This window comes from Neomonachus schauinslandi, chromosome 1 (assembly GCF_002201575.2).
Source record: "Neomonachus schauinslandi chromosome 1, ASM220157v2, whole genome shotgun sequence".
Taxonomy (NCBI): Eukaryota; Metazoa; Chordata; class Mammalia; order Carnivora; family Phocidae; genus Neomonachus; species Neomonachus schauinslandi.
In genome coordinates, this window is record NC_058403.1 from 168,432,259 (window position 1) to 168,450,080 (window position 17,822).

Consider the following 17,822-nt stretch of genomic DNA (forward strand, 5'->3'; position numbering starts at 1 on the left):
AGGGGCCGGAAACTCACTATTCATATGATTTTGGCAGCAGCATCATTTGATATTTAACCATTTATTACATAGTATTAACACACCAGCTTCAAAGATGTGCACTCCCTTTAGGACACTCAGGAGTTACAAATTCATTGTGATTGCATAATTCGTATTGCACAGTTTTATAAAAAACATAAATACTGGCTATTCTAGTTTTAAATACAAAATACAGGTCATATACTTTTAAATCTATAATCTGGTTCAAGTGCAAATCAGATGCTTTCTTTAGTCCTTCCAAAAAAGGCATTTTTAATATTTTTGGCACAAATGAAATTTCATCATGCCAACAATTCTAATTACAATACATATATCCAAACCTTTAGAGTAGCAATCATATACATACAATATAAAACTGATTATTTACAAATGTACTAGGCATTAATGTCACCTTTGTGGGTGAATCAGAACTAAGTAGCCATACCCACACTAATAATAATTAGAAAAGGTACAGGAGATTCCTTTATTTCATTTGCTTATGCTGGTTGCTGTGGGTTGACATTCATATGAGGAGGATGTCCTAGAAGACCAATTCTTTGTTTCTGCTTCCTTTGTTCTGTCATCTGGAAAGTTAAAAAGTTTCATCATTAGACCCAGACACTTCCTGTACGTCAGATCATACACTGAACCATAGATTTACCTCTGTGGTTATGGTTTATACTGAAACCCACTTTCTACAAATAGTGTACCGTCACTAAATCAAACACACAGAACTTCAAAAGGGACATCATCCTAGGCAGAATGGGGAATTCTGTGACCTAGTCATGCAATGTGGCATTCAGAAGTAAAGAAACAAAAAAAACGGTAAAAGCACAGGATTCTTGTTTCTCAAATCCATTTCCAAATGATTTAAAGGCTCATTGGAAAATGGTGGCTTTGTGTGGTGGTGACAGCACACCAAACTATCAAGAAAAGCAGTGTGTTTAGAATCCTAGGTTTGAGAGGGACTATGTCCATGGTCTTCAGGGGGTCCTGATTTCATTACTCAATAATTGCAGAGTAATTCTGGTTTGAGAGGGGAAAAAAAATGATGTCGTACCTTGAGGAAGATGAGGAATGTCCTCACATGTCACTGAGATCCAGAGTGACTACATGTCATAAACAATGTGTTAGGCACTCAGTGGGGTCTGTTCTTTGCCACACACAGACACAGGACTGATTAAGCTCAGGAAAGACTGGTCAAATGAAAACGTACTTTCAAAACCCCACACAAGAGGTTACTATTCATTTGGCTGCTGAACTAAATCACTTCTCATATTGATGGGTAGCTAGCTCTGTTCTAGGTATTTTAGGGCACATTTAGTTCTCTGCATTAACATTTTCTTAACCAGTTGGTCCTAGCTCTGGATTTGATGCTGGGCATTTAAGCCAATTAAGATAAAAAGGCTATGATGAAATATATATTAGATAAAATTGTTGTCTACAAGTGGCCATAGGTCCTGCATGTAGATTTTTGGTTTCCTAAAGTCAGAGATGAATTAGGTATCCTGGTAAAAAGAACGTGGGCTTTGGAATCAGACCCATTTCCTTATGTTTCTATGTTATGTAGCTTCTCAAAGTCTGTTTCTTCACTCACACAATAAGGATGATAATTCCTATCTCATAGGTGGAGAATTGAACAGATATATGTAAACTTCTTGGGAGAGTGTCACATAGATGTTTAAATCTCAGTTTTCCCTTAGACTAATTTTTGGTACAAAATATCCTGAGAGCACATAAAACAAGAATAGCTTACCTAGGTTCAATTTTTAAAGTGGTTACTTATTCAAAACATGGCAGTTTTCTTTTAAATCAAAATACTATTTTTAGGCTCCTTTGAAGTGCCTTCTGTTAGAATTTACAAGGAGTGAATATTTCCAAAAGGTAGCTTTTTATAAAGAATTGAATTAGGATATTCCAGCTAGCCTCTGAAGTTTCCTTAGATGAATGACAAATCTTAAGTGTTACACACTACACTATACTTCACAGATTCAGCTGAGAAGAGAGACCCTAATTTGACATGTGGGATAAATGCACAATTAGATTAGTGTAGTCTGTAATTCATTAATCTTACTGCCTGATACTTCAGATACTTAGCTCAGATTTCCTTCTCCCTTCCCCAACTGACGGACACACAGATGGACACACACACTCACTCACTCTTCCCTTGGCAGTTAACCCTGAGAGGGAATCTAGTACAACTTCACGAAGTTTAACAATCTCAAGCATTCTAATGGATTTAGGAATCCTGGGGGGGGCTCAATCCCTATTGAAGGCTACTTTATTTAAATACTTTCATTTAAAGTTACTGAGGTCTTTCAGCTGTCAAAGTTGGCTATTATACCCTTTTCTGTAATTTTTCTATAAATAAGTACTTGCATTTGAGATAACCTTTTATGTTTGCAGATGTTCATGCCTGTTGGTTCAATCAGCTTTTAACTTTCAATCTGTTGGCTATTCATTCTCTTAAATAGAAAAGCCTCTACACTGTATTTCCTATAACCAACAAGAGTTCAGCTGATGGCACACCTCCCTTCCCACTTCGGCAGCCATCACCTGACACCTCATTGCTGCTCCAATTCTAACTTTCTAGGTTTGCCTTTCTAAGATAATGATCACATCACCCGCCCTCCCTCCTAAACCTTTAAACTCCCTCCTCATGTAGGTTAGTGGCCATCTTCTTTTCTCAGGCAGTCCTATTCCTGGTAATTTCAAGTACCCAGTACATACCTAATTTTGTTTTCTATTTCTGTAGAATAGTGGTTCTTCAACTTTGGCATAAGCCAGAATCACACAGAAGGTTTGTTAAGACAGATCAAAGGGCCCACAAACAGAGTTTCTGATTCAGTAGGCCTGGGGTAGGGCCCATGAATTTGCATTTCTAACAAGTGAGGTTTATGTTGCTGCTCTGGGACCACATTGCTGCTCTAGAAGAACTTTTCATGGAGTCTCTCTGAAATGGGTCAAAGATCACTTCAGGTGTATTTTCATATTCTTGAACACAAAGTATTTTGGGTACATATATCATTTTTCTCAAACAAGATATTGGAGAAGATTATAGCTGAGCACAGTAGAGGCACACACATTTCTCTGAATTCTGTTTTCATCAACCCTGGCCTTTTAGAATAGCTGTCATTTAAGTGACTAATAAGTGAGAAGGAATAGGGCAACTGCTAAAGGACTTGGCTCTTTTGACAGTGGTCATCATCCAATTATGATTATAAGGAAACAAAAATAAAAGCTGTAAAGCCTAAATCTGGCCTGTAAAAACTCAAGGTCAACACTGTGGCCAGTTAGGTTTCCCTGGCCCACTAGTGCACGGTCTCATGTAACTTCTGGCTTTATGGGCTCAATTCTACCTACTTACCTATCTACATAATGCACACACAAACTGTGTATAAAATATGCGTGTGTGTGTATAAATTCTTAAAGTGTATTACCTGTTGCTGTTACCTTTATCAAAGCAAATAAATATAATGACCAAAGTGAATCTTTATATTCTCACATAGTATTCTCTGGACATTTGAAACAAAACTGACTCAAAAAGATCCATCAGATTCTGATCTAAGGTAACTATATTCAAAATATGAATACTGAAAAATCTGTTTCATTTAAAATCCTCAAAATTCCCATTTAACTAAAGGATAAACATTTGAAGCAGTACTCTTCTTCCTATCTCTATGAATATAAAAACTAGCTTGAATGTTAGCATTCCTTCTTTTGACTCAGTCTAAATAAGAAGCAAAGAATACTGTAGCTTCACAAATCAGATGCAGCCAAACGTCGGAAAGATCTTTTACGACAACGCTAAGGGTAGAGAGCACACGAGCACATTTCACCTCCCAGCACTGGCCTCAATGACAGAAGGCTGGCAAAGGAAGGACTGCTCAGCAGCAGCACATGGATGCCACGATCTGGTTTCTAACGGATCAAGAGTCCGAAAAACTGCTTTCCTGTCACAGCAAGGTCTTGGTTACTCAGATTCTAAACAGCTGGGAAACTCTAAAATCAGCCATGTTTCTAACAACGAGCCTAAAATACTAAGAAAAAAACCCAGCACAACTCTCAGACACACTTATGTTAATTTAATGTCAACATACAGATACTTGTTCACACTCTGAGCTGATCCCTAATACTCTGTTCCTCTGTTTCACCTGGTAGACTCTTCCTCAAACTCTGAACTCAAGCTCTTGCAGTACCACCTCTGAGGCTTCTGTGGCATAATGAATTCTCTCCCAGAGATCAAGCTGACTGAATTGCTTTCCTTCTTTCCCAGGCTGTTCATACCTCCATTACATACTTACAGGGTTGAATTCTCAGTTAACGGTTTACTGATTTGTTTCCCACTCTAGCCTGTTAGGTGTAGAAAGAGAACAGGTTCTATTTACCTTTGTAACCCCGGTCCTAGGGCTGCACCTTGCACATCCGATTTCACAAGTGGTGGTTCAAAGAACGAACTGAATTAACCAGAACATAGTGCCGTTCCTGGAGCATGCCATGTGTTCTCATGCCTTTGCTCATGCTGATTCCTCTCCTGGGATGCCCCCTGCTGCATTCTCTGCCAGCTCAGAAGTCACCTACTTGTACAGGCTCTAGTCCTTCCTTACTCCAAGCCACACACAGGACTAAATGCCTCCTTCTCTGTGCTCCCATCAAGCAGTCTTCATGTCTCGAGTGGGTTGTACAACTTTCCACAATGTATCATACTGTCAGGGGTCTATATTCCTGTCTTTCTTGCTAGATTATGGGACCCTAGAGGGCAGTGGTTACCCTAGTCCCCCTTTGAGGTTTCAGAACAGGGTAAGGAACAGAGGCACTCATTCCATTTTCCAACTGTAGGCAATTATTCTAATCTAATCTAATTATTCTAATCTTTTGTCATTCCTCCCTTCCTTAAGCAGTTAATGTTCACAAGATAACCATCTTGCATGAAAAGTGCCAAACAGGAACATGCTAATGTGATCTGAATTTTCAAGCACTGTTCGTATTCCTAACACATAAGGGTTACTGTCCCATAGGAAGCCAGTCACATTTTCAATAAAGTGAAGCCTCTTCGATATTTGCTCTTTTGCATTATGAAGAAAACATGCAAAAAAAAAAATGTAGGTTCTTACATCAGTTCTCCTCCTTGGAATAAGAATGTTAAGAGAATCACATTTAGTATTCGGAATCTCTTGGGAGGGGAAACTTCAAGATGAGATGCATCATTAACACTTAGAATAGCAATTCTTAACTGTTCCTGGCAGTAGTAGGAAAAGTGACACCACCAACCAGGTTTTTAACTTTGATCCTTCACAAGAACTTTTTCTCCTCAAATTGGTATTTTAAGAAAACAACTACCAAAGAGGTCAATAGCAGTACAGATTAAAACCAAAGACATTCACATTTATAAACTATCATTGCTCCATTATGGTGCTTTTTGGACCAGAAGATCGAAAAAAATAGCTCAGTGATGAAGCAATTTTTGTGTTTCCCAGCACTTTTACCAGTGAATGGTATTCTTTCATAGCAGTTTTAGAAACAGAGTTTCTTGCTCACTATAATCATTTCTAGGCTTTTATTTTTTAATTCAAAAATTTTTTTCTTCAGAGGGCAGGAATTCTTATAATTGCCATTTAAGAACCAGCAACTCTAACATATCTGCATGTTTTATGCAGAACAATTTAAAAAATTTTTATGATTGCTATTACACCAAATTTAATAAAATTCCCCCAAATTTTCAGTACGTTGATTCTTAAACAAATGGCCTTAAAGGTTTGTTAAAAGTTACATAATCAAAAGAAAATGTTGATTAATTCCTTTGGAAAGAAACACAGTTCCCCAATAAAAGCAGCTGTGCTGAATTTTTCCTGAGCACCTTAAAACCTAAGCAGATCAATCCTGGTAAGCACTTGAGAGTATATTACTGGTTTCCTCATACTTCTTTTTAGCTTATAGTGTCTTCCAAGGAAAAATGGTTCATATGCATTCATAGGGGAAGGGCTTTCGGTCCAACTGCCAACGTTAAGACAAAAAATATTAAAAGGGCCCAAACCAAGCAGTTTAAACCATACTGGCTTTAATGTCACTTAATGACCCCTAGTCCCTATGTAATGAAGTTTTACGTATTTTGTTTAAGCCGAAATTTAGGCTTAATGGAAACAATTCTACCTTAGATTTTAAAAATGCCAAGTTTCTACTATGCATAGCTACGTAAAATGGCCGTGAAGGTATCCTCCACAGCGCTCAAGTGTGGGAGGCAACTTTGGAAACTTTAAGGCTCTTTTTAAAAAAAAAATTTGTAGAACTTAAACAGCCAGCCTGAAAGGCAAACTGGGTACAGTGACAAAACAAATGAAAACAAAAATACGACATACGAAAATCAAACCCACACGGGAGAATCAGGAGTTGCAGCCCTGGCACTGTCCTAGAGAGTTCGGGAAGCTTCCTAGGAGCCTTCTGTGCACCTCGGTACCCTCACCAATACAATGAGTGAGTGAGGCAGGAGGACCTCTGTGGTTCTGGATGCCCTCCTGCACCTCGGAAGCCCCCCCGCGAATTCCTCAGCTCACCTCGCTCCTGTGACCATTTTAACGGGAGCTCAACAGTTCCTTTATTGAAGTCTGTCTTAGATCAGTTTCTGGAAGGTTTTTTAAAACCTCGGATTTGACCAAGATTCTTGTCGCCACAGCCCTCTCCAAAGGGAGACGGTAACTAAGGTGTTGCTGGACGTGGTAAGAAGTCCCCTTGGCTCCGCAGAGGGGCGCATGGAAGCCGCGGCAGCAGTGCTCCGCAAGCTGTTCAGTTCTCTGGGACATTCGTCAAGTGTGTCACAGAAGGGTACAGAGTTAATAAAATAAGAAGCAAAGCAATCTAGTTAGATTCTATCATTAGTTTTACTCATTTAGGTTATTCACTTCAGGTGGCCACCAAGCTCAGCGCTAGAGACAGCCTTCATAAATAAGCCTTGCGGTTGTCCTTAGTCTCTTTTATTTGCTTTTTTTTTTTTTTAAAGATTTTATTTATTTAATTGACAGAGAGAGAGACAGCGTGAGGGGGAACACAAGCAGGGGGAGTGGGAGAGGGAGAAGCAGGCTCCCTGCCGAGCAGGGAGCCCGATGTGGGACTTGATCCCAGGACCCTGGGATCATGACCTGAGCCGAAGGCAGTCGCTTAACCAACTGAGCCACCCAGGCGCCCCTCTTTTATTTGCATCTTAACACAAGTCAAAGAAAAGAACTTGGAGGCCAAATGGTATATGTGGGGGCATAGTTTGTAATAATTTAGTTGGAAAAGAAATATAATTCAAAGTAGGATCGTTACAATCGCTCTACAGACCGTCGCCAAGAAGAGTTTATTCTAGATGGGGTGTTCACTGGCTATGTGCCTATGAGTAAAAAATCACCTGTGGGTACACCTTGCCACTTACCTCCAAGGCAGCCTTGCCTGATAACTTTGGCTGTGCAAAATTTATAATCTTGTCTACGGAGTTGATTAAAAAACGTTCAGAAACCATCCAGCCTGCTGACCTGTTCCCACGTCTGTGCCGGATTATCCCGTCAGCTTGGCACAGCAGCTGCTCACCGGCCCCCCTCCCCGACACAGCGGCATCCTGTCACCACATAACCACCCGGTGACTGTTCATTTTAAGGGGATCAGAAGGAGGAAAAAAGTACATAGGGTTTGCTACAAACCTACCCCCCTCCTTAACTTTCTTTAAGGGGCAAGTGTTCACCTTAGGGACAGGGAGCAGGATGGAGCGGTACTTTGTAGACTGTTACACGCTGTGGGAGCAGGGATAGGTCTAGAATGTTCGTAGTTTCATCCCCAGCACCTGGCATAATGCCTGGACTACGATGGCCACTCAGTAAGGATTTGGCCAATGAATGAACCAAAAGGAGCTTTCCCAGAAGTATAGTTTATCCTGGGATGCTGAATTTAAGTATCTTGAGTGAAGGGTTGATAGATTTGAGGGCCAGAAAGCAAAACTAGAAACAGCTTTTAATCTGTCAGTAAGTAAAGTAAAAAGAGTATGGCTTTACAGGTCATGCTTTCTGTACAGCACTTCACTGAAGTCATTTGCACTCTCCCATTTTCTGGTTCTGTTTTTCCTATTAAAGCCTTGTACTAGCACTGCAAGTAGTGTTACGGGCTTATCCTGTAAAAGGGCAGTGAAGGAGGGCTGGAGGGGAAACTGGTAGACTAGGCGAGTTTGTTCTCTGTGCCCCGGGTTCCTTTTCTACATCCACGTGATGGAAACGTCAGCATTTTAACATGAGCACTACTGATTTTGCCTCAGCAAATTTGGTGTGTCTGGTAGTGGTGTGTGTGTGTGTTTAGGGAGCAGATGGGGTATCTTTTCTTTACCTGATCCTTTAATTCCGACAGCTGGCCGGAAAGGTTAGTGACCAGCTTCATGGTGGACTCCAGCTTCTCCTGCAGGTTCCTCAGCTCATTCTGCTCTCCTTCAGAGTCGCTGCTGACCAAGGACATGGCTCTCATCCTGGGGAACCAGTCAAGGTTTCTTTCCTAGAATTCACATTAAAAAAAAAAAAGTCATTTCTAGGAGTAGAGACAAGAAAGGCAATCCTACCATGCTATCTTTTCTTTGTGACATCTTTCATAAGGCTATCTCTGTTGTTACAGAATTAATGTGCTGTGCCTTTTAAAAAAAACAGTAAATATCTTTCTAAATTGATAATCTTTTTTTAAAGATTGATTTATTTGTCAGAGCGTGCACAAGCAGGGGGAGTGGCAGGCAGAGGGAGAAGCAGGCTCCCCTCCGAGCAGGGAGCCCGATGCGGGGCTCGATCCCAGGACCCTGGGATCATGACCTGAGCCCAAGGCAGACACTTAACCAGCTGAGCCACCCAGGTGCCCCTTAATTGAGTATCATTGAACTCTCTCAATTCTTAGAAGTCACTTTTGACCTAAATACAGTGCGGGGTGGGGGCGCGCCTGGGTGGCTCAGTCAGTTAAGATTCTGGCTCTTGGTTTCCACTTAGGTCATGATCCTGGGGTCCTAAGATCCAGCCCCATGTTGGGCTCTGTGCTCAGCGAAGAGTCTGCTTGAGATTCTCTCCCTCTTCCCCTCTCCCTCCTCCCTGCTCAGGTGATCGCTCTCTCTCAAAAATAAATACATGAAATCTAAATAAATTAAATAAATAAATAAATAAATAAATAAATAAATAAAACCTAAATACAGGGGAAAAGGTAGGTTTCCGAACAACTTCCCTAATCTGTAAATAGGAATGCAGCCACTGCATTACAGGGCTAATGAGTGGTGGGTGGTAAAATATATAGAACATGAAATTTTCCATTGAAGTCGTTTTTAGCTGTACAGCTCAGTGGCATGAAGTGCATTCACACTGTTGTGTAACCATCACCACCCTCTACACCTCGGGAACTTTGTTCATCTTCCCCATCTGAAACTCCATCCCCATTCAACACTAACTCTCTCACCCCTGCCAACCATCATTCTATTTGCTGTCTCTATGAATCCGACTGCTCTAGATACCTCATACTGTGCTGTGTATTTTTAAAAGCATTATACTTGGAAAATCATTTGCAAACACTCTGGAAGTGAAATGAATTTTGAGATCCCAAGTGTTCTGGCATTTACCGGATATGCGTATGTGCGCTTTCACTTGGTAGGGGATTGTCAAGAGGCTGAAAATGGGGAATGGGCTTCTTGTTCAGTTTCCCTCGTCGTCAGCTTATGGAAATTACTGCTCTATTCTTGTTTCCTTTTCCTTCCAGCTTGACAGAATGTTGATAGGTGCCATTAGTTGGTATAAGAAAGGCCCATTCAGTCTCCATCCTTTCTTTTGTTATCTACAGCTTATACCTGAAAACAGTTTTTCTCACCACTGGTTAACCAATGGGCCAAGACTCCTCCTCCCACCTCTCTTCCTTGTGCCCACATATGCCTTTCTCCTAAAAAGTATGCATCATAGATAAATTCTGTACAGGGAGGCAGGAATGAATAGTAAAAGCTAATCAGCACAAGGTAAGGGGAAAAAATGGACTCAAATCCACATCTGTCTGTTGTCATTTCTGACTGGGACCATTTTGATCTCATCAAGATAAACCGTAATTGACATTCTAACACAAATCTTGCCCATCCCCTCATCCTCTGCTAGTACACACCGCACCACAGACACACACACACACACACTCACACACTCTATTATTGCTACTTTGTGTACACCAGAGGTCAGCAGTATTTTTCTGTATAGTAAATATTTTCTGATAGTAAATATCTTTGGCTTTGTGGACCATATGGTCTGTCACAATGACTCTGCTACTGTATCCTGAAAACAGCCACAGGCAATACATAAATGAATGAGTGTAGCTGTAAATAAAACTTTATTTACAAATGCTGGTGGCGGCAGGCTGGGTTTGGCCCATAGGCTGGAGTTTTGGCAACTGTCATACCATAGAAGGCATCAACATACAAAACTGAATCAGATACAAAATCCCACAAGACATGTCTAAATGTTAAAAAGCAACCAAGACAGTCTAGCAATATTGAAGCCAAACGAGAACTAGTTGAAAAATATTACAGGAGCGCTTGGGTGGCTCAGTCATTTAAGCGTTTGCCTTTGGCTAGGGTCATGATCCCAGAGTCCTGGGATCCATCCCTGCATTGGGCTCCCTGCTCAGCGGGGAGCCTGTTTCTCCCTCTCCCTCTGCCTGCTGCTCCCCCTGCTTGTGCTCTCTCTGTCAAATTAGTAAATAAAATCTTAAAAAAAAATTACAAAGAAGGCAGACCACACTGGCAACACGACATCACACCTACTTTAGAGTGTTGTCTTAAAACATCTGGGGAATCTGGTAAGTAGGAACTCACTAGCCCTTCAGCATCATGAGTACAGAAACCACCTTCGTGTAGTAACCAGAACACAGTAGACACTTGATAAATATTTGTGGAAGGGAGGAATGATAAACCATCTCTATTTCCTGCATGGGCCCTCAGAGCAAATGCTTAAATGGTGAACCTCAGTTGCTTAGAATGACTACCAGAGGAGAAAATGATGATCTCTACCTTCCTGTACCAAATACCCTGTGATCAGCACTTCACATGTAACTTAATGTTAGCCTATATTCATTTTCATCAATTTCCCACCACAGTACAACAGGCAAAAAGACCATTCAATAAAATATCCCATTTCAAAGATGACCGCCTAAAAATCTAAGGTGTTTCCATGTCTGTAATCGGTTTTCTGCTCTGTGTCTACAGCAAAGCAGAGGAAGAGAGCAGACATTTAAAAACATTTAAGCTTGGCAGTGCCGCTGGAAGGCAGCTAAGGTAGCCTGCCACTGCTCCTGGGTCAGTCCTTCAGACATAGTCACACCCTCCCATCGAAGAAACATCCCACGTTCAGTGTCTGTCCAACTCTAAGGGAGGGATGAACCTAACTGTTCAGAAGAGGGCGCCCCCAAGGGATGGGTGGCTGGGGGTTACTTACTTGCACTGGGGCGAAGCAGCCCGTGTTGGGAGGAGAGAGGGTGTGGGCTGGGCTGATGAAACTGTAAGCCTTTGCAAAGCACGAATGCAGTAGGATCACAGAGCACAGGACAGGACCGGCAATCAGAGGCCTCACCTGTCCACAGGGACTGCTAGCAAATTTTGCAGACTGACATCCCCCCCCACCCCCCGCAACCCAACCAGGAGAACAACTTGAAGAGGAAAGACCCAACGTCCTATTTACACTGTCAGACTCAGAGGAGCAGACACCATCGATTGGGATGTGACAGAATGTCATGCCAAGAAGGAGTTTAGAGATCACGGTCACAGTTGTATCTGTAGTGCAGAAAACTGAGCCTTGAAAAGGAAAGTCACTTGTCCTGAGGAGGGACCTAACAAATTCCTATGTTTTACAGGGGACCCTGACAAATATCTGGTGCTAATGAATTGTAAACTGCTATTATTGAGTATATTTTGGGGTGAAATATTTGCTAATTCTTTGGATTCAAATCAAAAGTATAAGCATTTTGGCTTCCTGGAAGGAAATATTTTAAAAATATATATTCAACATCTGCTTCAGGGGCACTTCCCTTATGTGCATGGTGTGTGAGAGAGAGAGAGAGAGACACACACACACGGTTGCTGCCTCCTGGACCTCTTTCAAGTGGAAATGGCCTTCAGACCTAAGTATGAGATAGGGTTCCTGCCATCACAGCACTTGTTGTTTAGTTAATGAGAGTGGACACACACATTAAAAAAGAACGGTAGAAAGCAGGCTGTGCTCTGTCAAATGAGTGGCAGAGAGTAGGGCCAAAGTCAGAATTGACGGGCAGTGAGGACGACTGGCCATGGCCCTGAAGGAGAGTCGGTGCTTGGCCAAACTAAAGGCAAGCATGAGGCCATTCTCAACCAAGTGGGGCCAGCACAGGGAGGAAACCAGTTTGGCTGGAGTGGGGGATGAGGGCAGCTTAGACTGTAGAATCCTGTAAAAGGATTGAAGTGTGGGATAGACCGGCGCAGGAAATTGCACAGAAGGAAGAGGACCGGGGTCAGGGGGCTGGCCGAGGGAAGGAGGAGGCGAGGGGTGACCTGGAGTCCCTCTGGGCCTGCCTGATGAGATGCAGGAAGAGGGACATGTGCAAGCCACTTTAGCGGGTAGGGTAACGAGGACTCACCTGAAGCTACCTCACTACGGACGTGGGAAACTGCCTCATCGGGTTAGAGAATGCATCTGAAGTCTAGCTCTAGCTAGCTCTAACTAGTCTAGCTCTCAAATCTTGCAATGTTCCTTTGCTTAGCAAACCCCCCATAAAACAGAAAACACAGATTTCCAAATAGAGTTGACATTAATGAAGTCTTCAAAAGAATACAGAAAACTGATGCAAGAGTCTGCACACAGCTTAAAGCTCACGCAACAGTTTCTCTTCTGTATTCCAACAGCAAGTGACCAAATGACTACAGATTAAAAGAAGTTTTCCATGGCAGGTTCCCACCTTCTTTCATGATATATTTGATTCCTGGACTCCTATGGAAGGATTTCAGAAAGGTCTTTGGACAAATGCAAAATGCACAGATTTCACTTAACTGTTTACTGAACATTTATAACTTCCGTGCCCGGCCTAGGGCTGAGGGTCTCAAGACGAGCAAACCTGGTCCCTGGCCCCGAGGTGCTTTAGCACACAGACTGCAGTCAGGGGGTAGGTCTTGGGGCATGGTCCGTCACTTCTGAGGGACTCCCAGGTTGTGACTGCCTAACGAGGACCTGCTGGATGAATGAATGAGGTCTGCCGGGATCAGGATGGCCGCTACTGGCGTCCATGCTCCTCATCTCCATGGCTAAGAAGGTGCACTCGGATCCCCTTTGTTTTTGCTTTATTTGTGCTTCTGTGCATGAGATACCTGTAATCCTGGGGCAGGAAGGCCTGGCCCGGGGGTCCATGACACCACAGACAGAAAATAAGGCATCTTTTTTAGAATGTCCATTTCGTTCAATGGTAAATTACTAAAAATACTTTTATATTAAACTCAAAATAGGCCCTACAACAGAACACGAAATTGAATCAAATTTAAAAAATAAAATCCAAGATTTAAAAGAAATGTCATATTGGCCCGAGGCTGCTTTGGGCCACGTACCCTGATCCTAGGGATAAACCTTCATTCTCCAGCTCAGGAGGGCCCTTCAGTGCAGAGCTGGAAAAGGGTTTCTGGTCTAGATCTTTACCGGCTATCACCATACAGGTTTTCTCTCAATGCTTTCCTCCGACTCTAATATTTAACAGTGAGATCTAAAGTGGGGGAATCCCACTAAAATCCTAAGCCGTAGGAAACCAGCTCAACTGCAGAAATCAAGTACTTTGGATGGCATGTATTATTAGCTTTTCTGCGCTGAGGTAGGTAAATCCCCAAATCTGAGATCCTCGGTGTTGCCAGTATTTTAATTAAATAATCATCCTGAGCTGTTAAGTCAAATCTCAAATTACCAAGGAGTACCCAGTGATTAAAATTAATTAGCAGTTCTAGCCAAACTGTTCTCTCAGCTTCCATTTGATTTTACACCCTGCACAGGAGAAGCTCTGATGCAGGATATAAGGTTGCTTACCGACAGGATCCCCCCTCTAGAGAATCTACATCTTGAAGGGAAGATGTTTAGACTCTCCCAATTACTAGGACAGGAGCAGAGAGAACACCTGAATCCAGTTCCTTTGTACTTAACTCAGACTTTCATCGGAAATGCTGTGCTTGCTTGAGTGCTACAGGACTGCTGCACACGGTTCTCCAGCCGGTCAGAGTCTGCAGGTCTAGAAGTGCCTGCAGAATCCTGCCTTTATGTGTACTGAAGATCAAAAACATGTCTCAGTGTCTCGGCTTCCGCATTTTTTGAGAAAAGCATCTTCAACTATGGCATTCTGTCTATACATGAGTTCAGCGTGTGTGTGTGTGTGTGTGTGTGCGCGCGCGCACGCGTGTGCGTGCTCAGGACGGTGGTGTTGGGGGAGGCTGTGGGTTCACTGAGCGTCTGTCAGTAGCATCTGTCACTCTGGGTCTGAGACATCCCTCTGTGCTTCTCTGGCTCCCCTTGCTGCTGGCACTCGCATACCAATGTCATTAGGCACTGTCTGCCCTGGTCCTCCTGCAATCCAGCCAGTGCACTTCCCGTCACAGCAAACGCTTCCTCTGTCAGAGCAGACAAACTGACTGAAGCCACAGCCGGAAGCAGGCTGACCACAAGTGCTAAAGTTCTGGTTAGTTCTTTTCTAGGTAAAGTTGGAAAAGTCCCTGCAAAGGCAAACATTGAAGTTTTAGACACGGGGGCGGTACTGACCTCTCGAAATGTCCTTGACTGGAAAGAAGGAGGGTGTGTGTGTGTGAGTGAGAGACAGAGAGACAGAGACAGAGAGGAGGAGGAGCGGAAGTTGGATTGTATGATGCAAATGCTAATCATTCTGAGAAGAGGTTTTTTTTCTTCTTCCCAGGTTCAACTGAAGAGGCTGTTCTAAGAAAGATGACTGAAGTAATCAATCACCTTCCTCAGAGAAAGTCCGCTCAGGTAGAATTTTGTTTACCATGTAAACAATGGAACATTTATTGCCGAATCCCTTGTTCCTTTTTAGCCAGGCTAGAGAATCTAGATTTCTTTGGTGGGGGGGGCTTGAGGATAAAAGAAATGGTCATGGGAGACAAGCTGGGTCCTGGAGAAAGAGACCCGTGGCTTCTTGATCCTTCATAGCCCCCTCTGAGGAGAATCAAAAAGGTAAAGACTGTCCCTTCGACTCAGATGGCGAGTGTGTTTCTCCTTATTTTACCAAGCGGGATGACAAACCAGGTTTTCCCAGAAAGCCTGGGGACACGCAGGGGATAGGAGTGACTAGAGAAGGGAGGGGGGCAGGGGAGGACTGAAGATCATCCTTAACTTTCCAAAAGCAGGAATATAGGACACTTAATAAACTTTAAATTACTTGCCCCTTTTATGGACAGGGGTGATTATTTTTACTGAAGAGGACTAAAATAATTCATTTTTAGAGCTCACTTTTGTAAGATTACAGCAAAAAACAAAACCCAGAATCTGTTGCTTTGGGTGAAAAACGGTGACAATGATCTCTAACTATGCTCAATGATTCTAAAATTGCTGTTTATAGGAAATATTATACATTAAAAACTACACTAAAAAATGGATCCCAGCTATGGACACAGTCAAGAGATCAGGGGTTGGGGAGAGGGAGGGATGAATAGGCGGAGCACAGAGAATTTTTAGAGCAGTTAATTTTTAGAGCAGTTTGGGTTTCCTGACTTTTCAACTTTGATCTCTTAGTACCTTTATAAAGTAATGGTTTTTGTTTTTTGTTAAACTATTCTGTTTGCTGCTGTGATGGGCATACACATCATTATACATTTGTTAAAACCTATAGAAGGTGCACCACCAAGAGTGAACCCCAATGGAAACTCTGATCTGTAGTTAATAGTAATGTGTCATATTGGTTCATCAATTGAAACAAATACACCGCAGTAATAAAAAATGTTAATAATAGGGGAAACTGTGTGTGGGGGGGTGACGTGGGGAGGGAGTAGTATACGGGAACTCTGTGCTTTCTGCTCTGTTTTCATGTAAACCTAAAACTGCTATAAAAAATAAACTTCATTAAAAACAATGGCTCCCACACCCGGAATTTGATGACCAGTCCCAAATCCAAGGATCCACTTTGCTCTGTTCCAAAGTACAGTGAACTCAGACCACATACAGCATCCCTACACTTCCCAGGTGCCTTTCTGCAACAGCCTTGTGACATTAGTTTGTCAGCAGGAAGAGGGATGGCCTGAATCAGGAGCTAAGGACTTCAGGTCACAACGCCCCAGTGCTACAGGACAGCGCGCCGGTGAAAGCGTCACTAACCAACTGGGGTCTCTGTTTCTGTTTTTTTGAGAAAGAGATCACAGGGCTGCCCCCATGGAGCTAGTATGAGAAAGTGTCCCAGAAGCTGGAAAGCATTAAGCAAAAGAATTATAAATCAGTGTCATCAGCCTGAGGTCACAAAGCTAGTCTAGAGTCGGCCCCGGAATCCAGATACTGACTCCACGTGTAGTGCTTGACTCCCAGGTCCGGTTAGTTCCTGCCTTTCTATGGGATTCCATGTTAGAGATACACATCTCTCTTTGACCAGCACAGCCACGTGAAGGCTGCCGACAGTGCTCCCAACTTTAGGTGTCAGAGGGGTTATATAATCGTCAGCTGGTCTGGAATGACCACTTAGCCTTCCCAGACTCAGTTAACAGTCGTTCTTGGACCATACAGTGTAACAAAGACGGGCCCTTGCCAGTAGAGAGAACCACACCCATTTCTGATGAAATCCCTAAAAGCCAGCTGCAGAATCACGGTTTTCAGTCATTCTAGGCCCTCAGGTGAAATGGTTTCTGGGTGCCCTGGAGACTTTGAGAAAGCAGGGCTTGCCACGTAGAGTGGCGTGGCTGGGTCCTGGGCACCTGGGCTGCCAGGCAGAGGAGGAGGGTAAGGTGGGGCTGGCAGCCGCTGTCAGACAAGGCAGGGTTGGTCCAGTGGAGATTCCAGTGGACATTTTGCTTAGGCAACTTCCCCTGCATTTTCAGTTAGCTAAGAAATCTACCAGAACGTTCCCAGAGGTTATGTATGGGATTTTAGCAATTTCTATTGGTTTTCCTCTATTCTTTTTTGGGTTTCCTGACTTTTCAACTTTGATCTCTTAGTACCTTTATAAAGTAATGGTTTTTGTTTTTTGTTAAGCCTACTTAAATAGCTTTCCAAATTTCTTCGCTGTTGTTTCAGGAAAAAAATACTTGGCATTTATCTTTGAACCTACAGACACATACACACCCATAAGCCTTACTAAGCTGTTTCACATACAACAAACAGTGTTCTCTCTAACATATAAACCCATCCTGTGGGTTTATATGTTGGCAAACTCTTGACTCAAGCGGTTTTACTTAAGGTCAGCCCTGCCTAGATAGACTCAAAGAAGAGAGGAGAAAGCCCTCTCTCTTACTCTTCATAGACTCCAGCAAGAGTTGAGGGGCAAGTCACCAGCACCGTCACTGCTGTGAGAATGGCTTGGAAGAAAGGCGCCACACAGCTTGAGCTCTTAAGGGTGAAAGAGATCATCAGCTATGTGCAGATTCTCTCAATTCCTCAGTCCTTTCCAAATCCCCCATTTTACTCACCTGCCCTGTGCCCTCTGACCCCAAAGATTGACTAGCTTGTTCCCATAGGTCTCCTCTCTCCCTCCTGACACCTACATCCCTGCTCTTGACAAAGACCCTCTTCAGCAGTTCATGAACTCCTACCGGCACTTCGCAAGTTGCTTCACTGAACCGTAGCACTAAAGATGGC

General features: G+C 42.9%; 1 protein-coding gene across 2 annotated transcripts in view; it reads right to left on the bottom strand.

Annotated features, from left to right (window-relative positions):
- Positions 1–217: 217 nt before the first annotated feature.
- ITPR1 (inositol 1,4,5-trisphosphate receptor type 1) overlaps positions 218–17,822 on the bottom strand; it is a 307,485-nt gene continuing 289,880 nt past the window's right edge. For both annotated transcript variants that reach the window (XM_021695119.2, XM_021695118.2), the window contains 2 exons: positions 8,365–8,526; positions 218–602 (listed from right to left, as the gene is read on the bottom strand). In XM_021695119.2, the coding sequence (XP_021550794.1) occupies positions 516–602; positions 8,365–8,526 (249 nt within the window). In that variant the 3' untranslated portion in view covers positions 218–515. The remainder of the gene's footprint in view (positions 603–8,364; positions 8,527–17,822) is intronic.